The following is a 27,626-nucleotide window of genomic DNA, read 5'->3' on the forward strand; positions in this document are numbered from 1 at the left end:
CTGCTCACTCTGTAGCACTGACTCTCTGCGGGAGGAAGATCCATCCACACGGTTACCGGAGCAAGTGAACCCAGCACCTAAAGACCAGCACCATGGCTCTGACCGCAGACCCCAACTTCCAGAAGCTGGAGCAGTGGTACCAGCAACACGGCGGGAGCCTGAACATGAGGGACATGTTCGACAGTGACAAGCAGCGATTCAACAAGTTCAGGTACGGGGGAGGATGGAGGAGGAAGATCCGCCTCATGCACCGATCACTCACACCTTAGTATTAGTGGCCGATAGGGACGAGGAGTTCAAACACAGCCCTCCGATTATAGTGGGTTATCCTCTTCACTAACGCCGTGGTAGATCCTGTTAACTACAAGGTCACACCACGTTCATTCTCCCCTCGGATTCTACACGCCAGCAGTGAAGTTGTCACATGTCCTCGCCTGCGTTTTGACAAATGTCCACTTCCTACTCAGCCTGTGTGCTTAATGCAGGCCTTCCACCACGGACCATTAAGTAATCGGGCTGTGATTAGCTCCAGTGCTAATGTCACCGCCTCCATTATCGGACAGGGGGCGTTTTCGGGCTCTTAATTTCCGTTTTCTCATTCCACTCCAGACCCTCCTGTCACTTTCCATGTGATATAGAACCCGGTTTATATCGTTACTACGTTAAAAAAAAATCATTAATAATAAATTGGGCGTTATATGATTTTAATCGGTGCTGTTTTCATGCCAGTGAGCAGCAGGACACGATCGTGTCCGATAATAGACGCCTGGAGTCTCGCTAGTTGTGAGGCGGGTGTGACCTCAGCAGCGGAGACGACTCCAGGTTGATTTATGGTTCCGCGTTACACCAACGCAGAGCCTACGGCGTAGCCTCTGCGTCGATTTAACGCAGATCCATAATTCAGGCTTCCATCGGGGGAGCTACGTGCGCAGCCGCACAGAGGAGCAGCTCCGCCACTGCAGACGTGACTGCGTGGTCGCAGGTGATGACAATGCTGTGGCGTGTGATGACACGACGGAAAGGAAAGGCCTCGCACTCGGTGCGTCCGAAATAGGGTTGAAAACAGGGGCGTTTTTAGGATCCAAATACATCAGGGGCTAATGAGAAATGATCAGGGGCTGAAACCATCAGCATTATTATAATTGTTTGCCCTTTTTTATGATGAAAAACGCATAAATACAGGCATCAGAACGACTTGTCCTAAAAACCGAGGAAAATTCTCGACGTGGACGAGTGAGGGCGCAACTTTTAAAAAAAAATTTTTTTTTTTAAATAGACTCAAAATGGTGTTTTCTGGTGGTCTCAAAGCTCCATAATCACATCTTTTATCAATGCAAGAATACACACAAAAAATCAGAATTTTTGCAAAGAATGATGCATTTTGATAACATAATAACACGCATTCATCATCATGGGTAATTCTTCATGCATGAATAAATCTTGAAATGAAGATAATTATATCTTAAACTTCTACAATGGCCAGAATCCCCCTTTCCCACCGAAAAAACTAGGGATGCACCGAAATGAAAATTGGAGGCCGAACCTGAAGCCGAATAAAATTTAAAGACCCTGCTGAATACTGAGTACCGAATAGCCTACGGAATGCGGTTGTTCACAGTTTTTCATTTATTTTGCCATTTTTTTCACAATTGCATAGATAATAACAACAAAAACAGTAAACTAATGAGTTGAGCCACTGTCAAGCAGCTGGCGATGCGGTTGCTTAAATTGACCAAAAGGTGGCTCTCTAACATCACAGTTTGTGTACTGTGCGTGACTCTGACGCTGGTTAGTAATTAAGGAGTTAAAACTCACTCGCCACTTACAGGACTCAGTAGCCAGCAGAAACGGCAGTAGGAGCATTTATTACATTTATTAACTGTAGTACCGCTATTATGAGAGGTTATTTCTCACAGTATTAGCCTAAAGGGACTTAAGTCTGATTTATGGTCCCGCGTTACACCAACGCAGAGCCTACGGCGTAGGGTACGCCGTCGATTTAACGCAGAACCATAATTCAGGCGAAGCTGCAGTCTGTCTGCGCTGATACTGACACACCGGGTCGGAGCGGATTTGGTCATGATGTTTAACCTGTGTTTTGTGATTAATAAGCAGCCATCGGTGCGTAATGCTGGGCAGATTAGCACCTTCCTTTCGAACGTATTAAATACAGACGCAATCACAATCCCCGCAATAACTTTCAGGCTTGGTAAATCTCATTGCGTGTGGTAAATTAACCTATTTGCATTTTCCCCTCCCAGTATTTAGCGCTTTCTGGCGGGTACGCCCCATATTGATTATTCATCAGGGCAAAAGTACTAAATGAACAGCGTGTGCTATTTTGCTCATTTGAGAGGCGCAGTCCTCTTTGCACGCTGTTAGTAGATCAGCTTGCACATTGGTTTGCGGGTGATGTCAAGTTTGCACACGTTTTTACGCACGCAAACCTTTAGTAAATCCGGCCCTAAATGTTTATAAACAATTGGCATAAATGTTGATATCGAATAAGCCAACTAGTTCGCCATGAACCTACAATAATCGGATTATGGTCTGCATGTAACCACACAGTCACTATTCCTGTCTTATTTTTGTCTCATTAAATCAGTCGTACACACAGTATCCCCCAACTGTTATCTGAGGACATGTTCGCTGCCTCTTTGTATGCACAAAATACCACGTAGTGAGTTGTAATCTACTGGCTAGCTAACAAAGCTAGCGAGTGCTATGGCTTAGTTTAGCTAGTGCTATATTGTATCATAATAGAAAGCTTATTTTCCAATTCCCATTGTTAGCAACTTTCTGTGTAGCATTTGAGCGAATTTCTTTTCCTCAGAATCTCATTGCTAATTGGTTGGCAGCTAGACTAGCTAGCTAGCTAGAATAATGCTACATGGTACGCTAGCTGGTAGTCCTTACCTGAAGATAGGCTCATTATCCGGCTGAGCTGCTGTGTCGCTCTCAGACTCCACCACCACATTGTCCTTCTCAGCTTCAACAATGGGGGTTTTTTTTCTGTTAAAAAACCTTCTAATATCCATCTTTATTATGTGTATTTAGCTAAAGTTACTTCAGAATGCATTCCTCCCTTCTGTCTCTCTCTCTCTACCTTTCCCTTTCCACTAGTGCCGTGCCTTTGTCCATGATGTTATACAGGTGCAATCACTAGTTGATTAGGGAGTAGTAACCCAGGTGTGTTTGTTATTGATTGGGGGTAACAGGTTCATTGTGTGGGTGTGTCTTTGTCTGGGGTGCTGTGATTGGGTAACTTAGTGTGGGGTGATGATGACCGTCAATCAAGAGTCTTTTTCCTCAGGTCTGTGGCTAAGTGCAAATCGCCACAATATATTCCGCAAAGTTTATGAAAAATAACACGTTTATATCTGAAAAATAGGGTCATTCTGCTGTAGCTCGTTGGCACGTAGCAGTGACTCGAATCACCCGATGTCAAAAGCACTGTTGATATTAAGTTACAACTCCCCCAGTGAAGACAGATGCATTCATGTTTTAGTCCATCAGGCTTTTATAGCTAGAGTATAGTATAGTCTTTTTTCCTCCATAGAGAAAATTTGGGCGGCCGCCTAAGCCGATCTTCCCACCGCCTATGATAAATCCCGAGCGCCTAAGTCCTAAAAAAAAAAAAAAAAAATATATTTTTTTTTTTTTTTTTTTTTTTTGGTGTGTTTTAGGTTCGGGGCTAGAGGAAATACATTCGGGGCTCCAGCCTCGGAAGCCCATAGCTAAAAACGCCACTGGTTGAAAATACCCTTGAAATACGGAATTATTCCGTAATTGGGAATTAAAAGTTGCGTTCCGTATTAAACCGATACGGGCACATATTATGCTCTTATTTATTGATGTCATAATATACAGGTAAATATATTGCAAAACTTCATTCGTAGTAAATTCAACTAAAGGTGAAACAAATATATTATTTCCCATTACATTCAAAGTGAGATATTTCAAACCTTTATTAGCTATGATTTTGGTGATTATGGCTCACAGTTTATGAAAACCCCAAATAAAAAATCTCAAAAAATTAGAATATTTTATCAATAAACAATTCAATCATCAAAATTATAACAAATAAAGGTTTAACACATCTTACTTTGCATGTAATGAGACTATGTAATATATTAGTTTCACCTTTTAAGTTAAGTTATTGAAATTAACTTTTACACCATATTCTTCACCTGTATGTATATTATACATCTTGGCTGATGTGGACTACAAAACATAGAAGGCTATAGGGCTTGGTCACCAAGGTGCATTCTGGGACACGGCGGCCGTGTTGGCAGCCTCGTGAGTGTAAACAAACAGCAGTGTAGTAGCACCAAGTGAACAGACAGAATGCAAAAAAAAGATATTAAAATGCTAGAAAAGAACTGGAATTTCCACCAAGTGATGACGTCAAGACGACCAAGCCCTATTTTAGTTGCTATATGGTTGGCTATCTGTACAGTCGCAAGTTCAATGCTATTAAAGCACTTTAAACTTTAAATCAAAGCATTTAGTTTTTTCATATAAAATATATACATTTCTATGCAGTTTAGAAGTTTTGGGGATGTCCCTTTTTTTTTTTTTGGCGCCTGCGCTGCTGAAATCAGGACGTCCCTTATTTCTATTGCTGAAAAGTGGCAACCGTTGTCCGAAATGCCATACTAAACAGTATATACTCAAAAAGTATTCTTAAGTTCGGCACACTTTTGAGTAAATATCAGTAGTATGCATTCATTGGGACGTTCTACTCAGAGCCACACGGCACTTCCTGCCGTTGGGAGGGGGAGTTGTTACCATGGTAACAACTCCTGTCACAGCAGCAGTAGCAGCACTGCTCCGCTTTTTCCCGTTTATCCTGGCCCAAACAAGATGACATTATATAATATTAATATTATATAATAACATTATTATAGTCACCCCGTATCTGCGCAGCACTTAGCAACCAAACACCGCTGCATTGCATTGTGGGAAGTTTCTGCTTAGCTAGTGTCCATCAATCCACACTAATAAATGTCTCCAGAATGAGTTTGGATAGCGCATACTATTGTGTACGTACTAATGTTTCGGACGCACTAAAACATCTCACATACCGTTTTTGCTACTCATTAGGGTGGAAGTATGGAATTTCGGACGCAGCCTATCATGGTTTCCGTTTTGAAAGTGAAGAAAACGCGTTGAGCCACAGGTGACGCGGGTTCGTTGGCGTTCAGAGCTGCATCAGCTGAGACTAAACCTGCACTGCCCAGGACCTTAAAAGTGGATATGTTGCGCTTCTTGGTATTAAGAGACAAGATATTTCCACTGTTGATTGAATAAAATGGACAGGGGTTTGATTCCAGTTTGACAGCGTTCTACTGGTACTGCAGTATGAACCAAATATAAATGTCTCCTATTTAGCGTTTGACGTAGTTCTGAACCAGTTCTTTTATGGTAAAGATACATGTTTATATAAAGTATACATTTTATATATTTAAGTCACATTTTACACCACATTGGTATGTGTTTTTTATTTCTTTATTTTCTGTAATTGTTCATACAACCTACAGGCATTTTCTGTTTTTAGATGGGCCTTTTCCCGTGAGCCTCAGTGCTTCCATCATGTGTATTTCAGTGAAAGTTGTGATAACGTTTGAGCTGAAGTGTATGTGATTGATGACAGCACGATTCTGGACACGGATGAAGGGGAGATCCTGCTGGACTACTCCAAGAACCTCATCAACCAGGAGGTCATGGCCATGCTGCTCTCCATGGTGAGGACGTCTGCCTGGTTTAGTTTGAAAACCCTACACATTTTCTGTAGACATATCCTCCAATCAGCTGTAAGATAGAAGAGATAAACTTCCTGGAAACATGCTGAGGGTGGAGCGTCCTCAGATAGAAGATGTCTTATCACTCACCACCGTGCCTTATCTTGTCTGGACTTGACTGTTTCAGACCTTTTAAATAAACATTGACATTTGTTATGCAAGATTTTAGTGCAATAGATTTCATCACTATTTTGAAAGAGAAAACTCACACAAGTTGAGAAACGATTGGAGTGGAGGACGTGTCCACACACTTATTACTAAACCAACTCACCGAGTGAAGAAACCTGATTTTTTTTTTTTTTCACTCAGTATTTCCTCCTTTCTGTGTATGAAGGAAGTACTGAGTGGAAAAAAAACAGGTTTCTTCACTCAGTGAGCCATGCCAAAGCTTCAGGGAAGCAGGTCATTTAATTTAAAGTTTATTTGACACCAAATAGTGGATTGTAGGTCTAATGTTTAAAGGCATTTTTAATTGTGTCAAAAAAAACAACTTGTTCCTGGTGAGACTTAAAAGAATAACCAAACTTCTTCTTTTTTTTTTTTTTTTTTTCAAAATGAAGACAAAAAAAAGGTTAACAACGCCACATTTCACATAACAAAAAGAAAAACCTTACAATGACAAAAAAATAAAATAAAGACGAGGGGGTGGGGGAAGGGTCGGTACAGATGAACTTTAGAGATGATGGAGCCTCTAGCGTCAGTTCAGGTCCAGCTCTAAAAGAAAAATAAGTAAAATAAAATAAGGATTGCGGTTGCCTTTTCCATTGACAATAAATCCCAAAAGTCCTTCAGCCAATTGTATTTATTAAAGCAGTCTGGCTTGCGAATCTTCCAGTTCATAACTATCATCCTCTTCACAGACAGAAAGGCGAGAGCAATGATACGTTGCATGTTGTATTTTGTATATTTTCCACTGCACTCCCCAATAAACATACAACAGGACATTAAGGAATATGAATATGCAAAATAACTTTTAAAATTTCAATTACTTCAGACCAGAATTGTTGGACTACTGGGCAGAACCGTAGTAAATGTATAAATGTACCAAGCTCACCACAGCCATGCCAGCACAGTTCACAGACATTTGGGTAATTTTTTTTTAACTTATGTGGCGTGATATAAGCTCTATGTATAATTTTAAATTGTATCATTTTATATCTCACACAACTGCAAATAGATATTGAATGCTTTAATATTAGGTTCCACTGATCTGCAGTGAGAGATGAACCAATGTCCCGTTCCCATTGTGACCTGGTGGAAGTAGTGCTGTCAGGCAGAGATGAACTTAGTCATTTATAAATAACTGAAACTGTTCCTCGTCCAGTGGAAGCAGCTCTTAGTTTACTATCAAGGACAGTATTAAATCCCATCTTGATTCCTTTAAAATAAAAATTTGTAAGAATAGATTTGAACTGAAAATATTGAAAATATGCAGAATCATCCAGACCAAACTGTGTTTTAATCTCTTTAATTAAATGGCACAATATCTCCATCCCGTACAACCTGACCCACCTGGGTAATATTATGTTGTTTCCAGGTATTATTAGTCAGTGTCCTGCCTCCTGCTGTTAAGAGTTGGTTATTCCAAATAGGACAAGATGGTAAAGACAATCCATCTATTAACATTTGTTTGTGTACTGTCTTTGCGATTTCACAGGAAAAATCAATAAATGAATGATCTATTTTGTCATTATATTTTGGATAAAGATGATATAGAAATTCAGATATGGTCCTTTCCTCCAGCCACTCCCAACTTATTGCCCATGACATATATGGGCAATAAGTTGTGAGCCCATGACAGTGTAAATCTTACATTATAAGCTAAATAATAACGATACACATCAGGTACAGCCAAACCTCCCTTGTTTCTAGGCATAACCATTTTTTTACGATTAATTCTAGTCTTCTTGTCACACCAGAGAATAACGGAACTTCTAAAACACAATGAAGAAGTAGAATAAGAATGTACCAAACCACTTGTGTGTTCAGGCTAAGTCGAGGGGAGTGGAGGAGGCCCGAGAGAAGATGTTCTCTGGGGAGAAGATCAACTTCACCGAGGTAATGAGCTCACACTGAACCCAGCCTGGCCCTCTGCAGAGCTCACCCGCAGCTCACCCACAGCTCACCCGCAGCTCACCCACAGCTCACACACAGCAACTCGTGTACTTGGATGACTTTATTGCTTAATTGTTCAGGGAAACACACACACAGTACGTTTACATGCAGCAGTTCAATCGGATTTCCTGATCGTATAAGACATCGTTCGGACTTTTAAACTGCATGTAAACACCTTAATCCGATCTACTTCTGACCTATATCGGACATTTAATGATCGGATAGCAACACCTAGATAACTCCTTCATAGTCTGAATGTTAACTCCATGTATACGGAGACATCGGATATTGCAGTCTGAGCAGCTGGAGAATTTCCTCTGGGGCTTCACCCGGAAGTGGAAGGAGACGGCGCGTGTTAAATAGTTGTTTGAAACACTTTTAAAAAGATGGTGAAAGGGATGCAGAAGCTTCATCAGGACACCGGAGCAGATCAAAATAAAGTGGAAAAATGTACGGAAGGCGTAACATTGGCGCCAAACAAAACAACCGTCAACCGGAAGTGGCTCTTTGTTGAAATGGTTACCATGGTTACCATGGTTACCATGGTTACAGCGTCACCTAGCATCACGGAGTCAGCCATGCTCTGGACATTTATCCCATTCTCTGAACAGCAGGTAAACTCAGACAAGTGATTGGGTCTTCTGGATGTTTATCTGATACCATCAGAAATCAGATCTCTTTGCTGCATGGAAACGTACTGACAGAGCGACCTACACCTTCTGAAATCACATCTGTGCAGTTAACATTGAAGTCACAACACATTTTTGTCTTCAGTGTGACTGTATTAACAGACCAGCACACCTCACAAGATTAGGAATACTCACACTCTCATCAGATGTGTATTGATCGGTGTGTTAGCTGACAAGACATTTGTTTCTGTATGATCATTATCTTAATTCATTGATTTGAAATGTAATCATGAAAAAGATTATCCTTACTCACACTTGATCACTTCATTATCACCTGTTTTATTGTCATATCTTTCTAAGGTTTTGTTCACTTCATCTGATTTGTTATAATTTGTCATATTTACATGGTCTGCATTGGATGAGAGGTTTGTGTAGATGTGGACTCGGCATCAAACTCTTTCACATACTTTTTTTTTTTTTTTTTTTAAGATTTTGTGGTTCTAGTGGCCTTTATTCAAAGTGTAGACAGGAAGGGGGTAGACAGAGAGAATGGGACGACTTGCAGCAAAGGGTGTCAGGCCGGGATATGTATGTATGTATGTGTATATATATATATATATATATATATATATATATATATATATGATTGAGAAAACTTCATTAACAGTTGATAATAATCTACTTTTCACAATAACTATTTAGTCTACAACTCTACATAAATGATTCCCCTGACGAGAGTCATGTGACTAATGTCAACTTTAGAGCGAAAATTTGTTGCGAAATTGACTTGGCTATTTCATATTTAACGCTAGTTAGACCTGATGGATAAATTAGTGACAATAACGAAGCCTAAAGCTGGAGATTGTAACGTTCCAGCTCGGCCTAACGTTACTCCTTCCACGTCTGACGAGGACAAAGTTTCATCAACCATAAACACATGTAGCTAATAACCCAGTCAGGAATTGGTTAATGAGGTGATATAAGCAGAATAAAACACATTCAAAAGCTATTATAAGACAGGCTTAAAACTTGACACATTAAAAAAAAAAAGGGAAAAAATAAGAATTCCAAGCGGGTCCCTGCTCTGTTTTCTCTCATTCAAGGGTCCCTGGCTAAAACAGGTTGCAGACCCTGCATTAGTCCACTGAAGTGTGAGTGTGTGTCTTGTCCTGTTATACGTGAGTATAATCCTGGTCTAAAGCTGCAGGTTGTTTCTGCAGGGCCGCGCCGTGCTGCACGTCGCCCTCCGCAACCGCTCCAACACGCCCATTCTGGTTGACGGCAAAGATGTGATGCCCGAGGTCTGCGGGGTGCTGGACAAGATGAAGGCCTTCTGTCAGGTGTGTGTGTGTGTGTGTGTGTGTGTCTGTGTGTGTGTGTGTGTGTGTGTGTGTGTGTGTGTGTGTGTGTGTGTGTGTGTGTGTGTGTGTGTGTGTGTGTGTGTGTGTGTGTGTGTGTGTGTGTGTGTGTGTGTGTCTATGTGTGTGTGTACACATCTTGATTTTATTTATTATTTGTTGATTTGTTCATTGTGTATTCGTTTTGCAGAAAATCCGCAGTGGTGAGTGGAAAGGCTTCAGCGGGAAAAGTATGACTGATGTGGTGAATATCGGCATCGGCGGCTCCGACCTGGTGAAGACACGCACACACACACACACACACACACACACACACACACACACACACACACACACACGTGCAAGTTTGAATGTTGCCTGTCCAGCAGCAGTCAGTGATGCCTGTGTGTGTTGCTGTGGTGCGTTCAGGGACCTCTCATGGTGACCGAGGCGTTGAAGCCGTACTCTGATGGAGGTCCAAACGTCTGGTTCGTCTCCAACATCGACGGGACTCACATGGCCAAGACGCTGGCCAAGCTCAACCCAGAGACCACGCTCTTCATCATCGCCTCTAAGGTGTGTTCACACACACATTCATGCTCTGTCCTGCTGTCCATGAGGGGTGTAGAGCCCTCCCTAACCCACCAACCCAACCCAGCCCTGTTGGCTTCACTTTAAAACACTTTCTTATCATTTTTGACGCATTATTCATTTTTTTTGCCTGGTCTTGTTACAGACAGTCCTGGAGATGAGGGGGGATGAGGGGGGATGAGGGGGGATGAGGGGGGATGAGGGGGGATGAGGGGGATGGCATCCCCCCTGAAATAAAAACGGTCCAAATCATCCCCCCTGTAAAACTGCCATCCCTCCTTTCCATCCCTTATGTCATTTCATCAATGAATGTGGTTTTACTGCTATTTCAACATTTAGAGTCATCACCAGAAAAATAACACCAGAAAAATAACTTATTTGACAATTTTCACCTGTTTCAAGTACATTTTCACTTGAAATAAGTAGGAAAATCTGCCAATGGGACAAGATTTATCTTCTTATTACAAGCAAAAAAAATCTTGTTCCACTGGCAGATTTTTCTATGAAACAGGTGAAAATTGTTGTTTTTTCCAGTGATGAGTCTTGTTTTAAGTGTAAGGAGATTTTTTTTACTAAAATGAGACATTTTAACTATAAATAAGACACATATTCTTGTTAAGATTGTGAGTTTTTGCAGTGATCCATGTTACTTATCCTGTGAAGGACAGAGTCATATTGATAAGTTCAGAAAAGTGTTTTTTATTGTTGTGTTTTGATGTATTTGATGTAAGCCCAGTGGATATTTAAAGCTTACAGAAGGCTGCATTTAACTGCTGCTATGTCATTCCTGCAGTATTTCTGCAGCTGTTTTGGTCACTGCTATTATTTGTAATATATTATATTATTTGTAATCAGCACAAATTATCTGTCCCCATATGATCAAATCCACCATCCCCCCTGGTTTAGCTTTTTTACAACTCGAGTACTGGTTACAGTATTCTACTTTGCATAGGTTTAAGTCTGAATACTTTCTGGACACAGGTTAGTGAGAATTTTTTTTTTTAATGGACAGTTTGAAGTTTTGCCCAGTTATTTTGGAGCGTTATGAACATATGAACATTCGGGGTGCAGGACAAGTCTCACCTGTGGCAGAGCTAGAATCTTTGTAAGAAAGGAGGAAGAAGAGAGTTGATCGAACATTTTCAGTCACTGCCCCAAAACTTTGGAATGGGTTTCCTCTGTACATCACACTCACTTCCTGCCTTTAAATCCTCTTTTAAAATGTATTCATTCTCTCTCATTTATTCATTCTCATTGGCTTGTAATTCACCTGGAGATAACGGTTGTATTTTCATTTGAATTCATGGCAGGCCGATCCACTTTTTTTTTCTTTTAATTCTAGGACGACTGACCCGTTTATGTTGCATTTTTATCTTTTATTCTTTTGGCTTTTTATCCAGTTCAGATTTACTTTATTTATTATTTATTTATCCATTTATATTATTATTATTATTATTATTATATTTATCCAGTTCAGATTATATATTTATATTATTATTTATATTATTTATATATTATATTTATCCAGTTCAGATTCACTTTATTTATTATTTATTTATCCATTCACTATATTTATTATATATTTATCCAGTTCAGATTCACTTTATATTCCATATTCCATATTCCATTTATGAAGTTTTATTTTTGTATTCTTATTATTTCTTTCTCTATAATTTCCCTAGTGTTAATTCTCCTGGCAGTTAACTTTTTAAAACTGTCATGGAAAGTCATTCAGAGTGGAATAAAAAAACAAAACAAGTCTTTACTAAGGAAAAAGGCCCAATTTGGTGCTCGTACTCCTACAATCTTCGTACCAACCTGTGCCGTTGAGCTGGATGGTACTAAAATAAAAAATGAATCTGCTGCTGTGTGTGTGAGCTGTAATGTGAGCTAATGCTGCTGTTCCTGTTGCAGACGTTCACCACCCAGGAAACCATCACCAACGCAGAGTCGGCCAGAGACTGGTTCCTGCAGACGGCCAGTGATGTGAGTGGCCAGCGTTCACACTGAAACTAGGGCTGCAACTAACCACTATTTTAATAGTCCACTAGTCACCGACTATTGAAACCATTAGTCCACTAATCGGATAATTAGTCTTTTTTTTAAATTTAGTATGAGTTGCTTTAATTATGTGGCAAATGATAATAAACACAAGAAAGATGGCACTAGAGCCCTGCTATAGAGGGACTGTTTTCTTTATCCGGGACTGTTTTCTACATCCTGCTATAGCGGGACTGTTTTCTACATCCTGCTATAGCGGGACTGTTTTCTACATCCTGCTCCCACCCGCATCCGTAAAACTCTGAGAATTTATGCCGCACAATAATAGAGATGCATTGATTTAGTGTTTTCTCCCGTCCCGCAAGAGAAATGTGCAGACAAATGTATCTGATTTGATGTTAACATGATCATTGTGGAGTTTGATGGATAATTGACAGTTCATAGGAACCTGAGTGAAAGTTAGATGCAAATCCATCATTGTCATCACAAGCTTTTTCTCCTTTTGTGTTGCATCAATTATGATTGAGGTTATAGCAACGAGAGTAGCTGTGAGTGGCTCAAATAACACTAACATGAAATAAACAAAGTTAACGAATGAAACGAATCAATTTAACAAATGAAAATAGGCTTAATATCTTACCAAGGCGAGTCCGTTTCGTTCAACACTCCCACGTGCTTTCTCTTCAAATGCATTACCGACGTGCTCCCGTGAAAAGCAACGTCGGCTTTGCAAACCTTGCAAGTCATCTTTTTATTCGCCATATCAAGGCTAAAATGCTCCCAAACGTTTGAAGTTTTATCACCTGCAGCTGCTGAGACGCTGTCGTGCTGCACGACTCTCAGCAGAGATTGTATTGAAGTGAGACGCCTCACTCCGTTGGAAAAACACGTCTGGAGACAATTGTCGACAATGGAATTCATTTTCGACAATTTTGATTATCGATTTTTTTCGACGAATCGTTGCAGCCCTAACTGAAACACATGGTGGTGTTTGTGTTTGTGATGCTGTAGTGTTGACACGCATGTTTTCTCTCCACAGAAATCTACTGTTGCGAAACACTTTGTTGCTCTGTCCACCAATGCAGTAAGTGTCTAGTTTACCTCTGACCTTCAAAGCTACAAATGTCACTAATCACAGTGTTGTTGATGTCTTTCAGGGGATGACAGGAAATTGAATAATTATTTTATCAGTTTAGCTTTCAATCATTTGGGCCAGGTGATGAAATAGTGGAATGTCGTGGAACATGTTTAATTGAATCTCGCAGAGCTGAGATGAGTAGAGCCTAGCAGGTGCTGGTGGAAAAGTGTCATTACTTCATCCACTAATCTGCAAACCAGCATGTATCAGCCTGCTCAGTCTGAGGGGAAATAGTCTGCACTTTATAAAGCACGTATCTAGTCTTGCATCCACCTATGTCCTACGTGTGACACAAATGTCACACATAGGACATTTGTGTGACATTTGTCACACAAATGTCACACAAATGTTCCTGACACACATGGCATTTGTGTCAGGTAAGATTGCAGGTAGAGCAAAGTGATGACTGTTGTCTCCACCAAGAGTTTGCTAGTACACTGAGTCTGATTTGGTCATTTTTTTCTGAAGTTGTAAAGAGACATGACTGAGACCGGTTTATCATGGTCAAAGAAATATAACTACCAACACTGTGACGTCCAGTTTCTCTGAGATGAATAGATTTTGTTTTGCTGCTCTAATGGATGGACTGGTGTGATCAATAGATCAGTGTTAGAGAGGTTTAGCTTTTCCACGTGGGTATCTCGACGAGACCGGCTGAGATTTGAGAGTGTGGCATGAATTACAGATTCAGTTAGGCGTCAGCCGCTGTGTAGATGATACAGAAGGCACAAGGATGCCCGGGGTGTGAGGACGGTGTGTAAATGACACGGTTCATACGTTTTGAAAAAACCTGGAAAAGTCATGGAATTTGAAAATGTCATTTTCAAGGCCTGGAAAAGTTTTGGAAACATAAGTTCACCCCAAAAGTTTTGGAAAAGTCATGGAATTTGTTTTTCTCACTTAATGATAACATTTAGTTATAACAGCCTATAAGGTAGATTTAAAATTGATCAATAAATATTTTGTATAGAAAAGTCTTGCGCGTTCTCACGCGTGACGTGCCGGGCATCTTGCGCATCATGCAGATCAGTTATTAGTTATTACAGTTATTAGTTATATTAGATTACTATACAGCATATACTACAACATATTGCTGGTATATCAGTGTTAGTTTAAACAAATGTTTATTTATTTATGTATAAAACCATAATAGTCATTAGATCTCCACTGTGGTGACTTTTTACATAGTTTTATTCCTATATTTCATTCATATATTGATGTTTTAGAGGTCATGTATAGTCATGGAAACTTGCTGCCAAGTCATGGAAAAGTCATGGAAATTTGTTGGTTAAAATGTGTATGAACCCTGAAATGATAATAAAAGCTAGTTCCAGTCCCAAGCCTCTAGGCACCTGTGGCGAGGAAATATGGATGTGTGTGTGAAGCGGAAAAAATAAGATAGTGTTTCCGAAGTCTTCTTGAAGTTTCTGCAGTGTAAAGTTTTAATAACATGCTAACATCACCTCTTCATTTCTGGTTTTCAGGCCAAAGTGAAGGACTTCGGCATCGACACAGAGAACATGTTTGAGTTCTGGGACGTGAGTACGCTTTGACAGCTCGGAGAGTTCACCTGCTCTGCACGCTTTTTCAGCATCTGCTCAGTGGCAATTTGATACTGAAGCCACATCTGACCCTTCAGAACATCTGACCCTTCAGACGGGTCTGATTCCAGCTGCAGCTCCGAAAGGCATCCTCTCTAGTTCTCAGGACCAGAGATGCTTCACATCAGTTTAATTCACAAGCCCCTTCAGTCATGATAATTCATTGTTTTTTCCATAATGTTGTTTCCATTTGATCAGAACAGTCTTATTTTTTTTAAACTTAAATTGCCAGATGCATGTCCCCTCAGTTTCTGTTTCCTTCATTGTTTAAGTTGCCACTGAGCTCTGAACTAACAGCAGTGTGGAACCGAACTCTGCTGCCTCTTGATGCTTTTAATTTGACCAATACCGTATTTTCTGGACTATAAGCTGCACCTGCATATAAGCCGCATCCGCTCTATGTAAAAAAAAAAAAAAAAAAAGATATTTAGCCGCAGATATTTCTGTTGTTAGATTAGATATTTACTACATGTACAGAAGGATTTTGAACTGTAAATGATGTACATGTTTGTACCTAAATAGATCTTTCCTAACAGTATCTTTTAACACGGCAGCAACTTTGCTGATTAAAACGGGACAGAACCAAGAGAAAATAACCGGTATTTATTTATCTATTTATCTGTTTGAAATCTGCTTCTACTTCTATCTGCTAAAGAAGAAGTAGCGTATTCTTCTTTGCATTTATTTTGTCTTAGTTTTGATTCTAAATCCGGTTAGAGCGCCTCGAGCGGTGGAAGAAAAATCCACAGCATATCTGCACCTTTGTATAAGCTGCATGGTTGAAAACCTATGAAAAAAGTAGAGGCTTATAGTCCAGAAAATGCGGTGCTTGTGCTGCCTGCGCTGTGCCTGGAGTTACTGTGTGATGTCATGTTTGCTCATCTTCAGTGGGTTGGAGGTCGTTACTCACTGTGGTCGGCCATCGGTCTGTCCATCGCTCTGCACATAGGTACGTTTCATTGATTATTGTATGCTGGCTTAAACCAAACATTTATTACCAAAAGGTTTTTCAGATATGTCTTTATCAGTGTCTTAGCCTCCTAAGACCTGGTGCAACTTTTGTTTTCTTCCTGTTTTGGGCCACTGTTAAGAAATGAGATATGGTGACACGCACAACAAAACATGTGATGTCCACATACAGGACTGTGTCAGAAAATTAGAATATTGTGATAAAGTTCTTTATTTTCTGTAATGCAATTTAAAAAAAAAAAAAAAAAAAAAATAATGTCATATATTCTGAATTCATTACAAATCAACTGAAATATTGCAAGCCTTTTATTATTTTAATATTGCTGATTATGGTTTACAGTTTAAGATTAAGATTCCCAGAATATTCTAATTGTTTGAGATAGGATATTTGAGTTTTCTTAAACTGTAAGCCATGATCAGCAATATTAAAATAATAAAAGGCTTGCAATAGTTCAGTTGATTTGTAATGAATCCAGAATGTATGACATTTTTGTTTTTGTAATTGCATTACAGAAAATCACAATATTCTAATTTTCTGAGACAGTCCTGTGTGTGCACGCCAGCTCTTAGGAGGTTAAAGTGACAGTGAGTGGAAATGAAGAGAAATGAAGAGGGTGACATTACACTGCAAAAACTCAAAATCTTACCAACAATATTTGTCTTATTTCTAGTTAAAATGTCTGATTTTTAGTCAAAAAATCTCATTACACTTAAAACAAGACTCATTACCAGAGAAATAACTTGTTATTTGACAATTGTCACCTGTTTCAAGTAGATTTTCACTTGAAATAAGTAGAAAAATCTGCCAGTGGAACAAGATTTATCTTCTCATTACAAGCAAAAAAATATTTTTTTTTCTACTTATTTTAAGTGAAAATTTACTTGAAACAGGTGAAAATTGTCAAATAACAAGTTATTGTTCTGGTAATGAGAATTTTTGACTAAAAATGAGGCATTTTAACTAGAAATAAGACAAATATTCTTGTTAAGATTGTGAGTTTTTGCAGTGTACAGTTACTTTTCGTTATGATGCATCTACTGAAACAAAGTAAACTTGGATATTAGAAAATATAAATAGCTGCAGAAAGTTTTGGTGCAGCAGATATCACACAAAACATTCCGTTCAGAGATTCTCGTCCTCTTAGATTTCCACAAGGTTCCATGGTTAAGAAGAAAACTGTTTGGAAATCAGAGTTCTGGGAACTTCTGTTGTTGCTTGGTTAATGGGTGAGAATGGTGCAAACGCCACAGCATTTAAGACATGATTTTTGTAATGAGGTTTATGTTAAGACCATGTGCAACAAGGACGGACACAAACACCACAGCGTCTGTACCTTCATGTAATTAATGACCTGTATTGACTGCATTGACTTTGACTGGTGAAAAGTGATGAAAAACGTGTCTCCACATCTGAAAGGAGTTTCTGTTGTTGTAAAATGGAGGATGTTTGATACTTGGCCTCTCAACACACTGCTGCTGGATGTTGCTGCGTTGTGTGACTTGTAATGATGATAAAAGAGCCCTCAACATCCATCCATCCGTTTTCATCCCCTTATCCTGGTCCGGTACACCGACCGCATAACTGCGGACGCTGCACCGATCCGTCTGTCACAAGAGCCTGAGATACAGTTGAGCAAAAAGGTATTTATTCAGCCACCAGTTGTGCAAGTTCTGCCACTTAAAAAGAAAAGGGAGGACTGTAATTTTCATTACAGGTGTATCTCAACTATGAGAGACAGAATGAAAGGAAATAAATCCAGAAAATCACATTGTGTGATTTTTAAAGAATGTATTTACAAATTATAGTGGAAAATAAGTATTTGGTCAATAACAAAAGTTCATCTCAATACTTTTCTAGGTTTTCCTCACAGTTGCTGGTATTCTGGTCCGTTCCTCCATGATCTCCTCTAGATCAGTGATGTTTTGGGGCTGTCGCTGGGAAACACAGACTTTAACTCCCTCCAAAGATTTTCTATGGGGTTGAGATCTGGAGACTGGCTAGGCCACTACCGGACCTGGAAATGTTTCTTACGAAGACACTCCTTCGTTGCCGTGGCGATGTGTTTGGATCATTGTCCTGCTGAAAGAACCAGACACATTTCATCTTCAATGTCCTGCTGATGGAAGGAGGTTTTCACTCTAAATCTCACCATTCATGGCCCCATTCATTCTTTCCCTGCACGGATCAGTCGTCCTGGTCCCTTTACAGAAAAACATCCCCAGATCATGATGTTTCCACCCCCGTGCTTTACAGTAGGTTTGGTGTTCTCTGGATGCAACTCAGCTTTCTTTCTCCTCCAAACACGACAAGTTGTGTTTCTACCAACAAGTTCTATTTTGGTTTAATCTGACCATATAACATTCTCCCAATCCTCTTGTGCATCATCCAAATGCTCTCTAGCAAACTTCAGACCTTATTTTACAGAGGAATTTACCAATTAATTCAGTAAAGATCCTACAATGTGATTTCCTGGATTCTTTCCTCCTATTCTGTCTCTCAGAATTGAAGTTACCGATGATGGAAATTACAGACGTCTCATCTTTTTAAGTGGGAGAACTTGCACAATTGGTGTCTGACTAAATACTTTTTGCCCACTGTATTTAAACTCCTCCACTTGAGGCAGGACCCCCCCCACCCCCACCTAGAGGAACCATGGCCTCAGATTTGGGTGATGGCCCTCATCAGTTTTTTTTTAATGTCAGTTATCTACGGTAGTTTGTTTTATCCTTCCCTAACCTCTGTGTTTCCGTTTCTTCACGTTTGAGCTCAGTTTCTGTCTCTTTGTGTCTGTGCTTTGACTTTTTGCTGAACTGTGTTGGTGTTGTGTTTCAGGCTTTGAGAACTTCGAGCAGCTTCTTGCAGGAGCTCACTGGATGGTAGGACAATACTTCTTCTAGTATATAATAGTAGCTGCTAGAGCTGCAGCAGAACTGAGGTCCGGATGTGTCTGTCACTGAACAGAGATGCAGAGAAACACATACGTATTTAGATTTCCCTGCTGTTTTACTGTGCAGGATCTCCTCCTAACTCTCTATTTGAGTTAGCATGATGATACAAAATGTTCTTTGTTGAAGATTTGTAAAAACATTTGATTTTATTTGTCACCAAAAACTATTGGAGGCTTTTTATGTTCCAGTTTTTTAAGTGTATGTCAAATTAATTGTGGAAAGATGAACTGAATGAAGTTAAAAAGCTGAAAAACTGAATGAAGTTGGTGAACAGTAATACGATGCCTATATAGCCAACAGCTCTTAATTTTATGTTCAGATGCATAAGAATGGAGTAGTAGTTGTGCTGGTTTTGAAATCCTTTAGAGACCTGAGGATTTTAACATCCCCTGTGTTGGTGCCTGACTTTCTAGTTCTGTGAGAAGATTCAGCTAAAACTCACAAAAATACAGTCTGAACAAGCCTTTTAGTTCCTTGAAGAAAAGTTATTTTGGCAAACGGCTAAATAAAATTTGGGCTTAAAGAGAACACAAGAGATTGGTAATTGATTTCAGACAACAATTTGAATATCAGATTTAAGAGATCATGAATGATTTTATCACTGACGTGTCTTCTTGTGTGTTTCCTGCAGGACAACCATTTCCGCAGCGCTCCCCTGGACCAGAACGTGCCGGTGCTGCTGGCTCTGCTGGGCGTCTGGTACGTCAACTTCTTCAAGGCGGAGACTCACGCCATGCTGCCCTACGACCAGTACATGCACCGCTTCGCCGCTTACTTCCAGCAGGTGGGTTAGAAACGTCAGGGACATGCAACACTGGTTGGAGCAGGATTAACCCCTTAGGCTTAAAGCATCATATATGAAATAGTACACCCAAAATTCACTTTTTTTTTTTTAATCAATCAATCAATCAATCAATCAATCAATCAATCAATCTTTTTATTTAGACTCAGGTCCATTAAAAAAGACAAACATACAAACAACAATATTTAAAAAAGCCAGTCATACCAGTGTTTCCACATAGCAGACTGGTATCTCACAGCACTGAGGACTGGGTTGGTTAAACATCATAATAATGGCATTACAAGAGCTATTAAGTCCACATATGAATTTGAACATCAATCGCCTCAGAAGAGCATGAAAAGTGATAACTTGTACTTTACAAAAGAGTTCACTTGCACTAGACCATCTTGGTTTCCCAAGCAAAATACGCAGACAATCGTTGTACGCAACCTGTAATTTATGGATGCTGGCCTTCTTAAATTTAATCCATAAGGGTGCAGTATAAAAAGGGGTACAGTAAGCCCTAAAAAGACCCACTTTCACCCTTCTGGTCAGCAAATTAGCCTGCATATATAAAATACGACGCTGTCTATTCATATCTTCATCATCTGTCATGTCATCAGTGATGATGTGTCCCAGGTATTTAGTTAATTTACGGTCTTTATTATACATTGAAATAAAAATAAAAGAACAACTCCCTATTCTTTTTTTCACATTTATTATTTATACTTTTACATTTCTTTTGGGTAATTTTATTTCTATTCCTGTTTATTGTATTTTGTAGAATTTTGTTTAAAATTGTAAATCCCGTTTTTTCCTGGGTTGGTGCAGAGGTCTCAGAAGGGTGTGTACCAAATATATGAAATCAGGCAACAAGGGGTTCAGTCAAAACAACTGTCTTTATTATCATGATTTCATGCGCTACACCTCATTAAGCATCGTTAGTTTTCTTCAGGTTCACATTTAAATTAAAAAAAGTTTAAAGGAAATGAACCAAAGCCAATGATCTGAATGTTTTGAACGTTCAGATGTTCACCACGTGTAGAAGCAGTTTTAAGCTGCGTGTGTACATCTATACCTGTGTATAAAACACTTATGGAACTGTGCATCTCGGCTGTTTGGTCTCCAGGGAGACATGGAATCCAACGGGAAGTACATCACCAAAGATGGCAGCCGTGTAGATTACCACACAGGACCAATCGTGTGGGGGGAGCCGGGGACCAACGGGCAGCACGCCTTCTACCAGCTCATCCACCAAGGTCAGTCTGCACACACTTGGATCTGGAGTCTCTGGGGCTGCAGAGCAGCAACCGTCTAACGTCTGCACAATTTACAAAAATTTCCCCCTCTACGTTTTGAAAAATACCATCATTTAAACCAGGGGTCTTCAACCCAAAATGTTTTAGATCCATATTGGACCAAAAACACAAAAAACTAATATGTCTGGAGCCGCAAAAAATTAAAAGTCTTGTATCAGCCTTAGAATGAAGGCAACACATGCTGCATGTTTCTATATTAGTTATAACTGGGGGAAGATTTATTTTTCATTATGCACTTTCAGAAAAAAGAGGAAATGTCGAGAAAAAAGTGGAAATGTCGAGAAAAAAGTGGAAATGTCGAGAAAAAAGTGGAAATGTTGAGAAAAAAGTCAAAATTTTGAGAAAAAAGTCGAAATGTCGAGATTAAAAAGGAAAGGAAAAAGGAAGAAGAAAAGAAGAAAGAAAAGGAAAAAAAGGTCAAACATTTTTGAAAAAGCTCCAGGAGCCACTAGGGCGGCGCTAAAGAACCGCATGCGGCTCTAGAGCCGCGGGTTGCCGACCCCTGATTTACACGAACCTGCATAAATAGCTGTTAAGGTGCTATGAGCAGCCAAACCTACAGGGGGCAGTGTAACGAGAAGCATAAAGTCATGCTAGCCAATCAGAATCCTGGAAAAAAACATCAACAAATGACACGTGGCCAAACAAATTGTAAACACAGGTCGCACACATGACGCTGGTGACGTTTCTGTCGCATAATGTGACGTTCTGAAGCCTAAATGTCCATTTCCCTCTGTTTACAAGCAAACGTGAAGATGGAGTTTTCAGAAATGATGGTTTTTGAGCTTCATTTTCGTGTAAATGAACGGCCAAAACGCATGAAAACACCACCGTTTTTGCTACGTGTAAAGGGGGCGTCAGACTCATGCACAACCAAGACTTGTTGCAGTTCTTAGACTGGCCTCAATCGTTTGATATCACATCCATGACAACTCTGAAACGGGTGAATTTTGTTTTTGTACCACTCCAGGAGAGTTTATATCGAGCATTCAATGCATTTCTAATATGATGGAAACATAGGCGGTAATTGTCATGCTACCACCAGTTTGCACAAGCCCAGTGTCGGGGAAACGCAACGCTCATTTTTTGTTTTCGTGTTGTAGGGAATATATATATTTTATAATAAAATAAACGAATAAAACCAGTGGGTCATGTGACCGACTGCTTCATCCATGGTTTTCTATGGTGATGGCTGCTGGCTGTTGACATTCATCTAAAAACTCCACATGTTGTTTGGTCTTCAGGCACTCGGATGATTCCTGCTGACTTTCTCATTCCTGCTCAGTCTCAGCATCCAATCAGAAACAACCTGCACCACAAGGTAACGCCCACCGTCCTATGTGGTTACTGTTTGATAAACCGCACAACTCAACTGGGAGACAGTTTTAAAAGAAAAAAAGTGTAAAAATAATAAATTTAAGCAGTAATAACATCATACCATTGACAATATACAAAAAAACTAAACAAAGTTCAATTAAAAGCAGAGCTGTGTGGAGTTTGCATGTTCTCCCCGTGTTCCCTTGGGTAGTTAATGTGAGCTACCTTCACAAAACATGCAGCACACTGCAAAAACTCAAAATCTTAACAAGAATATTTGTCTTATTTCTAGTTAAAATGTCTCATTTTTAGTAAAAAAAAATCTCATTACACTTAAAACAAGACTCATCACTGGAAAAAACAATAATTTTCACCTGTTTCAAATAAATTTTCACTTAAAATAAGTAGAAAAATCTGCCAGTGGAACAAGATTTTTTTGCTTGTAATAAGAAGATAAATCTTGTCCCACTGGCGTATTTTTATACTTATTTCAAGTGAAGATTTACTTGAAACAGGTGAAAATTGTCAAATAACAAGTTATTTTTCTGGTAATGAATCAGGATAAAAATATATTTAAAAAAAAAGCAGAGCTGCTTCTAGTGGTGTGGAGCGAACGCTTTACCCAACTTATAATGTCCACGCCACACATGTCACTTTTAAATGATAAGGTCTCTGAATTTGCACTAAAAGGTGGTCAAGTTAGTAGTTTGTTGGGAACTAGCTCTATCAAAAAAAAAGCAGAGCTTTCAAAGCAGTTTTCAGAGAAGGGAAACAAAGTTGAGTCAAATAAAATCCAGTTCAGCCCCATTTATTGACTGAACAGACAACTAATTGAATTGCATACAAAACTACACATGTGGTGTTTATTATGCACTATTTTGGTTTTTAGGTGTTTAGAATATATTGCAGAAAAACTGATAAGTTATACAGAAATAAAGGCCTGGTAATTGAAAGAGTTGTCTTTATTTGAAGAATAAATAAACAACACGATTTACTAGAGAAAGGAAGCAACACTTTTCTTGCTTTCACATTTGATCGGTGTGAAAGCAAGTGCTATACAAATGTTTGTCATATTTGTATAGCGACTGTGTCGTGCACTCAGATATTTCATGCTCAGTTTTGAAGGTTAAACTTGATCATAAGCAGTACTGGAGTTGAGGGGGGATGAGGAGAAATGAAAACGGTCCAAATCATCCCCCCTGTAAAACTGCCATCCCCCCTTTCCATCCCGTATGTCATTTCATCAATGAATGTGGTTTTACTGCTATTTCAACATTTAGAGTCATCACCAGAAAAATAACTTATTTGACAATTTTCACCTGTTTCAAGTACATTTTCACTTGAAATAAGTAGGAAAATCTGCCAGTGGAACAAGATTTATCTTCTCATTACAAGCAAAAAAATCTTTCAAAGGTCTTTTTATTAACGAAAAGTCAAGAATAAAATATTAACTTTACAGGAGGAAGATTTTTTCTTTTTTTCCCCTTTATCCATCCCCACCCAACAAGCAAAAAAATCTTGTTCCACTGGCAGATTTTTCTACTAATTTCAAGTGAAAATCTACTTGAAACAGGTGAAAATTGTTGCTTTTTCCAGTGATGAGTCTTGTTTTAAGTGTAATGAGATTTATTTACTAAAATGAGACATTTTAACTAGAAATAAGACAAATATTCTTGTTAAGATTGTGAGTTTTTGCAGTGATCCATGTTACTTATCCTGTGAAGGACAGAGTCATATTGATAAGTTCAGAAAAGTGTTTTTTATTGTTGTGTTTTGATGTATTTGATGTAAGCCCAGTGGATATTTAAAGCTTACAGAAGGCTGCATTTAACTGCTGCTATGTCATTCCTGCAGTATTTCTGCAGGTGTTTTGGTCACTGCTATTATTTGTAATATATTATATTATTTGTAATCAGCACAAATTATGTGTCCCCATATGATTAAATCCACCATCCCCCCCTGATTTTTTTTTTTACAACTTGAGTACTGATCATAAGGTTGAGATGGAAATGCCTTTTCGTCTGTCGGTAAAGCATCATGGTTGAAATGTTGTGCTGTTTGTAGATCCTGGCAGCCAACTTCCTGGCTCAGACTGAAGCTCTGATGAAGGGGAAAACTACTGAGGAGGCTCGGAAAGAGCTGGAGGCCGGCGGGATGTCGGGAGACGCTCTGGAGAAACTCCTGCCTCACAAAGTAAGAACCCTCCAGCACGGTTCCGTTCTGCTGCTCCTCTCCTCTTTCTCCTCACCTGTCTCTGTCTTTATTCAAAGGTGTTTGAAGGGAACAAGCCAAGCAACTCCATTGTTTTCAAGAAGCTAACTCCATTCATACTGGGAGCTCTGGTTGGTAAGTTGTGGAGTTCATTCTGTCGCTTTCTAGAGAAGCTTTGTCCTCATAAACTGACCTGCTGGAACATAAACATCTGCTTTCATTTGTCCTCTGAAAACTGCACTTAAAATAAAAGTCTTTTGAAACAATACCAGTCACCTGTTATCACACCCCACTGACGTCAGAGGGTAGTACTGCAAAAACTCACAATCTTAACAAGAATATTTGTCTTATTTCTAGTTAAAATGTCTCATTTTTAGTCAAACAAATCTCATTACATTTAAAACATGTGTCATTACCAGAAAAATAAATTGTTATTTGACAATTTTCACCTGTTTCAAGTAGATTTTCAGTTTAAATAAGTAGAAAAATCTGCCAGTGGAACAAGATTTTTTTGCTTGTAATAAGAAGATAAATCTTGTTTCACTGGCAGATTTTTCTACTTATTTCAACTGAAAATTTACTTGAAACAGGTGAAAATTGTCAAATAAGTTATTTTTGAAATGAAATCAAACTTCTCCCAAAAAGTCTTGGGTTTGTTGACGTGATGTGGCTTGACTGGGTCAGACTATGGAGACAAAGGCACATGTTTAGGCTCATTAATGTTTTGATTTTATTTGATTGATTCAGAAGGAGGAAATGTTTGTTTGACGTCACCCAATTGAGGTTAATGTGTTATTAAGTGGATTACTTGCAAGTCACACTCTATAAACGTCAGTTAAATGAAGACAAAACAGAAATAAGTTTGGAGCCAAAGAAGAAAGATTAAACGTCAGCACTCAGCTTCAAGCAGTGAAGATAAATATTTCATTAATTATTGATTGTGCTTTTAAACTCTACATAAAAATGCATAAAAAATAATGAAAAGCACAGTAAATTGTCTCACACATGAAATGCACTATTAAAATAATCTGACCTTGTACGCTGGAGGTGATGAAGGGAACAGTAAATGACCTGGTTCTGTTTTCCAGCCATGTACGAGCACAAGATCTTTGTGCAGGGAGTCATGTGGAACATCAACAGCTACGACCAGTGGGGGTGAGTGAACTTATATTGTTCTGTTTCACACAAGTGCTTCCTGCCCTGGTGGTGCGAGTGTTTCCCTCCGCTCGGTTCACGGTTCATACGTTTAGAAAAAACCTGGAAAAGTCATGGAATTTGAAAATGTCATTTTCAAGGCCTGGATAAGTTTTGGAAACATAAGTTCACCCCAAACAAACAAATAACAGCCTATAGGGTAGATTTGTAAATTGATCAATAAATATTTTGTATCGAAAAGTCTCGTGCGTTTTCACGCATGACGTGCCGAGCATCTTACACATCATGCAGATCGGATCAAGTGACCACATTCTCCAACAGTTATTACAGTTATATTAGATTACTATAAAACATATACTACAACATATTGCTGGTATATCAGTGTTAGTTTAAACCAGGGGTCGGCAACCCGAGATGTTGAAAGAGCCATATTGGACCAAAAACACACAAAAAAAAGGAAAAACATTTCTTTTAAAAAGCTCCAAGGAGCCACTAGGGCGGTGCTAAAGAGCCGCGGGTTGCCGACCCCCAGTTTAAACAAATGTTTATTTTGTATAAAACCATAATTGTCATTAGATCTCCACTGTAGTGACTTTTTACATAGTTGTATTCCTATATTTTATTCATACATTGATGTTTTAGAGCAGTGGTTCTCAAATGGGGGTACGCGTACCCCTGGGGGTATGTGAAGGCACTACAGGGGGTACGTGAGATTTTAAAATATACATATATTTAAAAAGTAGCATCCATGCAAAAATCCTTTAAAAATAAATATTTCATAAATAATTGAGGAAAATATAAGTCTAAATTAATAAAATAAATTTTATCTTCAGGAGTAGGCTATTCAACTTATTATCCTAAAACTGCAGAGTATCCCCCACACCAGGATGGTTCCACCTAACCTGTCAATCACCTGGCTTCACCTGTCAATCACTTGGACCAACGATGGAGTCGTGGTTGAAGCCTAGCAGCAATATTTTTATGTTTAATAAATCAGTTACTGATGGCACAGTGCTCTGTTTTAGGTCTTTTTTTTTACAACCAAAAGTGCATTGCGCTGGTTAGGGGGTACTTGGCGGAAAAAATATTTCACAGGGGGAACATCACTGAAAAAAGGTTGAGGACCACTGTTTTAGAGGTCATGTAAAGTCATGGAAACTTGCTGCCAAGTCCTGGGAAAGTCATGGAAATGTGTTGGTTAAATGTGTCTGAACCTGCTGGTTGACGACTCTGCAGTCTCATTTTCACGTTTTTATCCCCGCCTGACTCCTCCCTAACACCTCCATCTCCTCCTCTCCCTCCAGGGTGGAACTGGGGAAACAGCTCGCCAAAAAGATCGAGCCAGAGCTGAAGGGGGACTCGGACGTAACGTCTCACGACTCGTCCACAAACGGCCTCATCAACTTCTTGAAGAAGAACTTTGCCTGAGCGCCCCCCGTCCCCCCCCCCCGTCCCCCCTACTGTCCCCCCCGTCCCCCCTACTGTCCCCCCCGTCCCCCCCACTGTCCCCCCGTCCCCCCTACTGTCCCCTCATCGTTGTTGTTTGAGCAAGCACTTCCCGTTGAACCCGAGTGTTAATCATGTATCGTGTCAGTGTTGGCGAACAGACACATCCGTGCACATCTTGCTGTAGACGACGACCCGCCACACCTAGTCAGCTGCAAATTTCAAAATAAAAGCCCTGTTTGTCACTGATGCTAGTTATTGAG

At 39.4% G+C, this 27,626-nt stretch overlaps 1 protein-coding gene across 1 annotated transcript; it reads left to right on the plus strand.

Annotated features, from left to right (window-relative positions):
* Positions 1-27,478, plus strand: LOC133444468 (glucose-6-phosphate isomerase-like). The gene is made up of 18 exons (XM_061722279.1): positions 1-211; positions 5,657-5,747; positions 7,794-7,862; positions 9,769-9,888; positions 10,097-10,180; positions 10,315-10,461; positions 12,391-12,462; positions 13,517-13,561; positions 15,100-15,153; positions 16,105-16,165; positions 19,019-19,062; positions 19,766-19,918; positions 21,045-21,174; positions 22,479-22,555; positions 24,616-24,744; positions 24,822-24,897; positions 25,851-25,917; positions 27,222-27,478. Exons 1-18 carry the CDS (start codon positions 93-95, stop codon positions 27,343-27,345), a joined length of 1,662 nt encoding a protein of 553 aa, XP_061578263.1. The 5' UTR covers positions 1-92; the 3' UTR covers positions 27,346-27,478.
* The last annotated feature ends 148 nt before the right edge of the window (positions 27,479-27,626 follow it).

This window comes from Cololabis saira, chromosome 5 (assembly GCF_033807715.1).
Source record: "Cololabis saira isolate AMF1-May2022 chromosome 5, fColSai1.1, whole genome shotgun sequence".
Taxonomy (NCBI): Eukaryota; Metazoa; Chordata; class Actinopteri; order Beloniformes; family Belonidae; genus Cololabis; species Cololabis saira.

Excerpts from the sequence above, each read along its gene's own strand:
- LOC133444468 (XM_061722279.1), top strand. The coding sequence starts at position 93 with ATGGCTCTGACCGCAGACCCCAACTTCCAGAAGCTGGAGCAGTGGTAC. Across the intron at positions 10,462-12,390 it reads TCTTCATCATCGCCTCTAAG|ACGTTCACCACCCAGGAAAC; the intron begins GTGTGTTCACAC and ends TTCCTGTTGCAG. Across the intron at positions 16,166-19,018 it reads GTCCATCGCTCTGCACATAG|GCTTTGAGAACTTCGAGCAG; the intron begins GTACGTTTCATT and ends GTTGTGTTTCAG.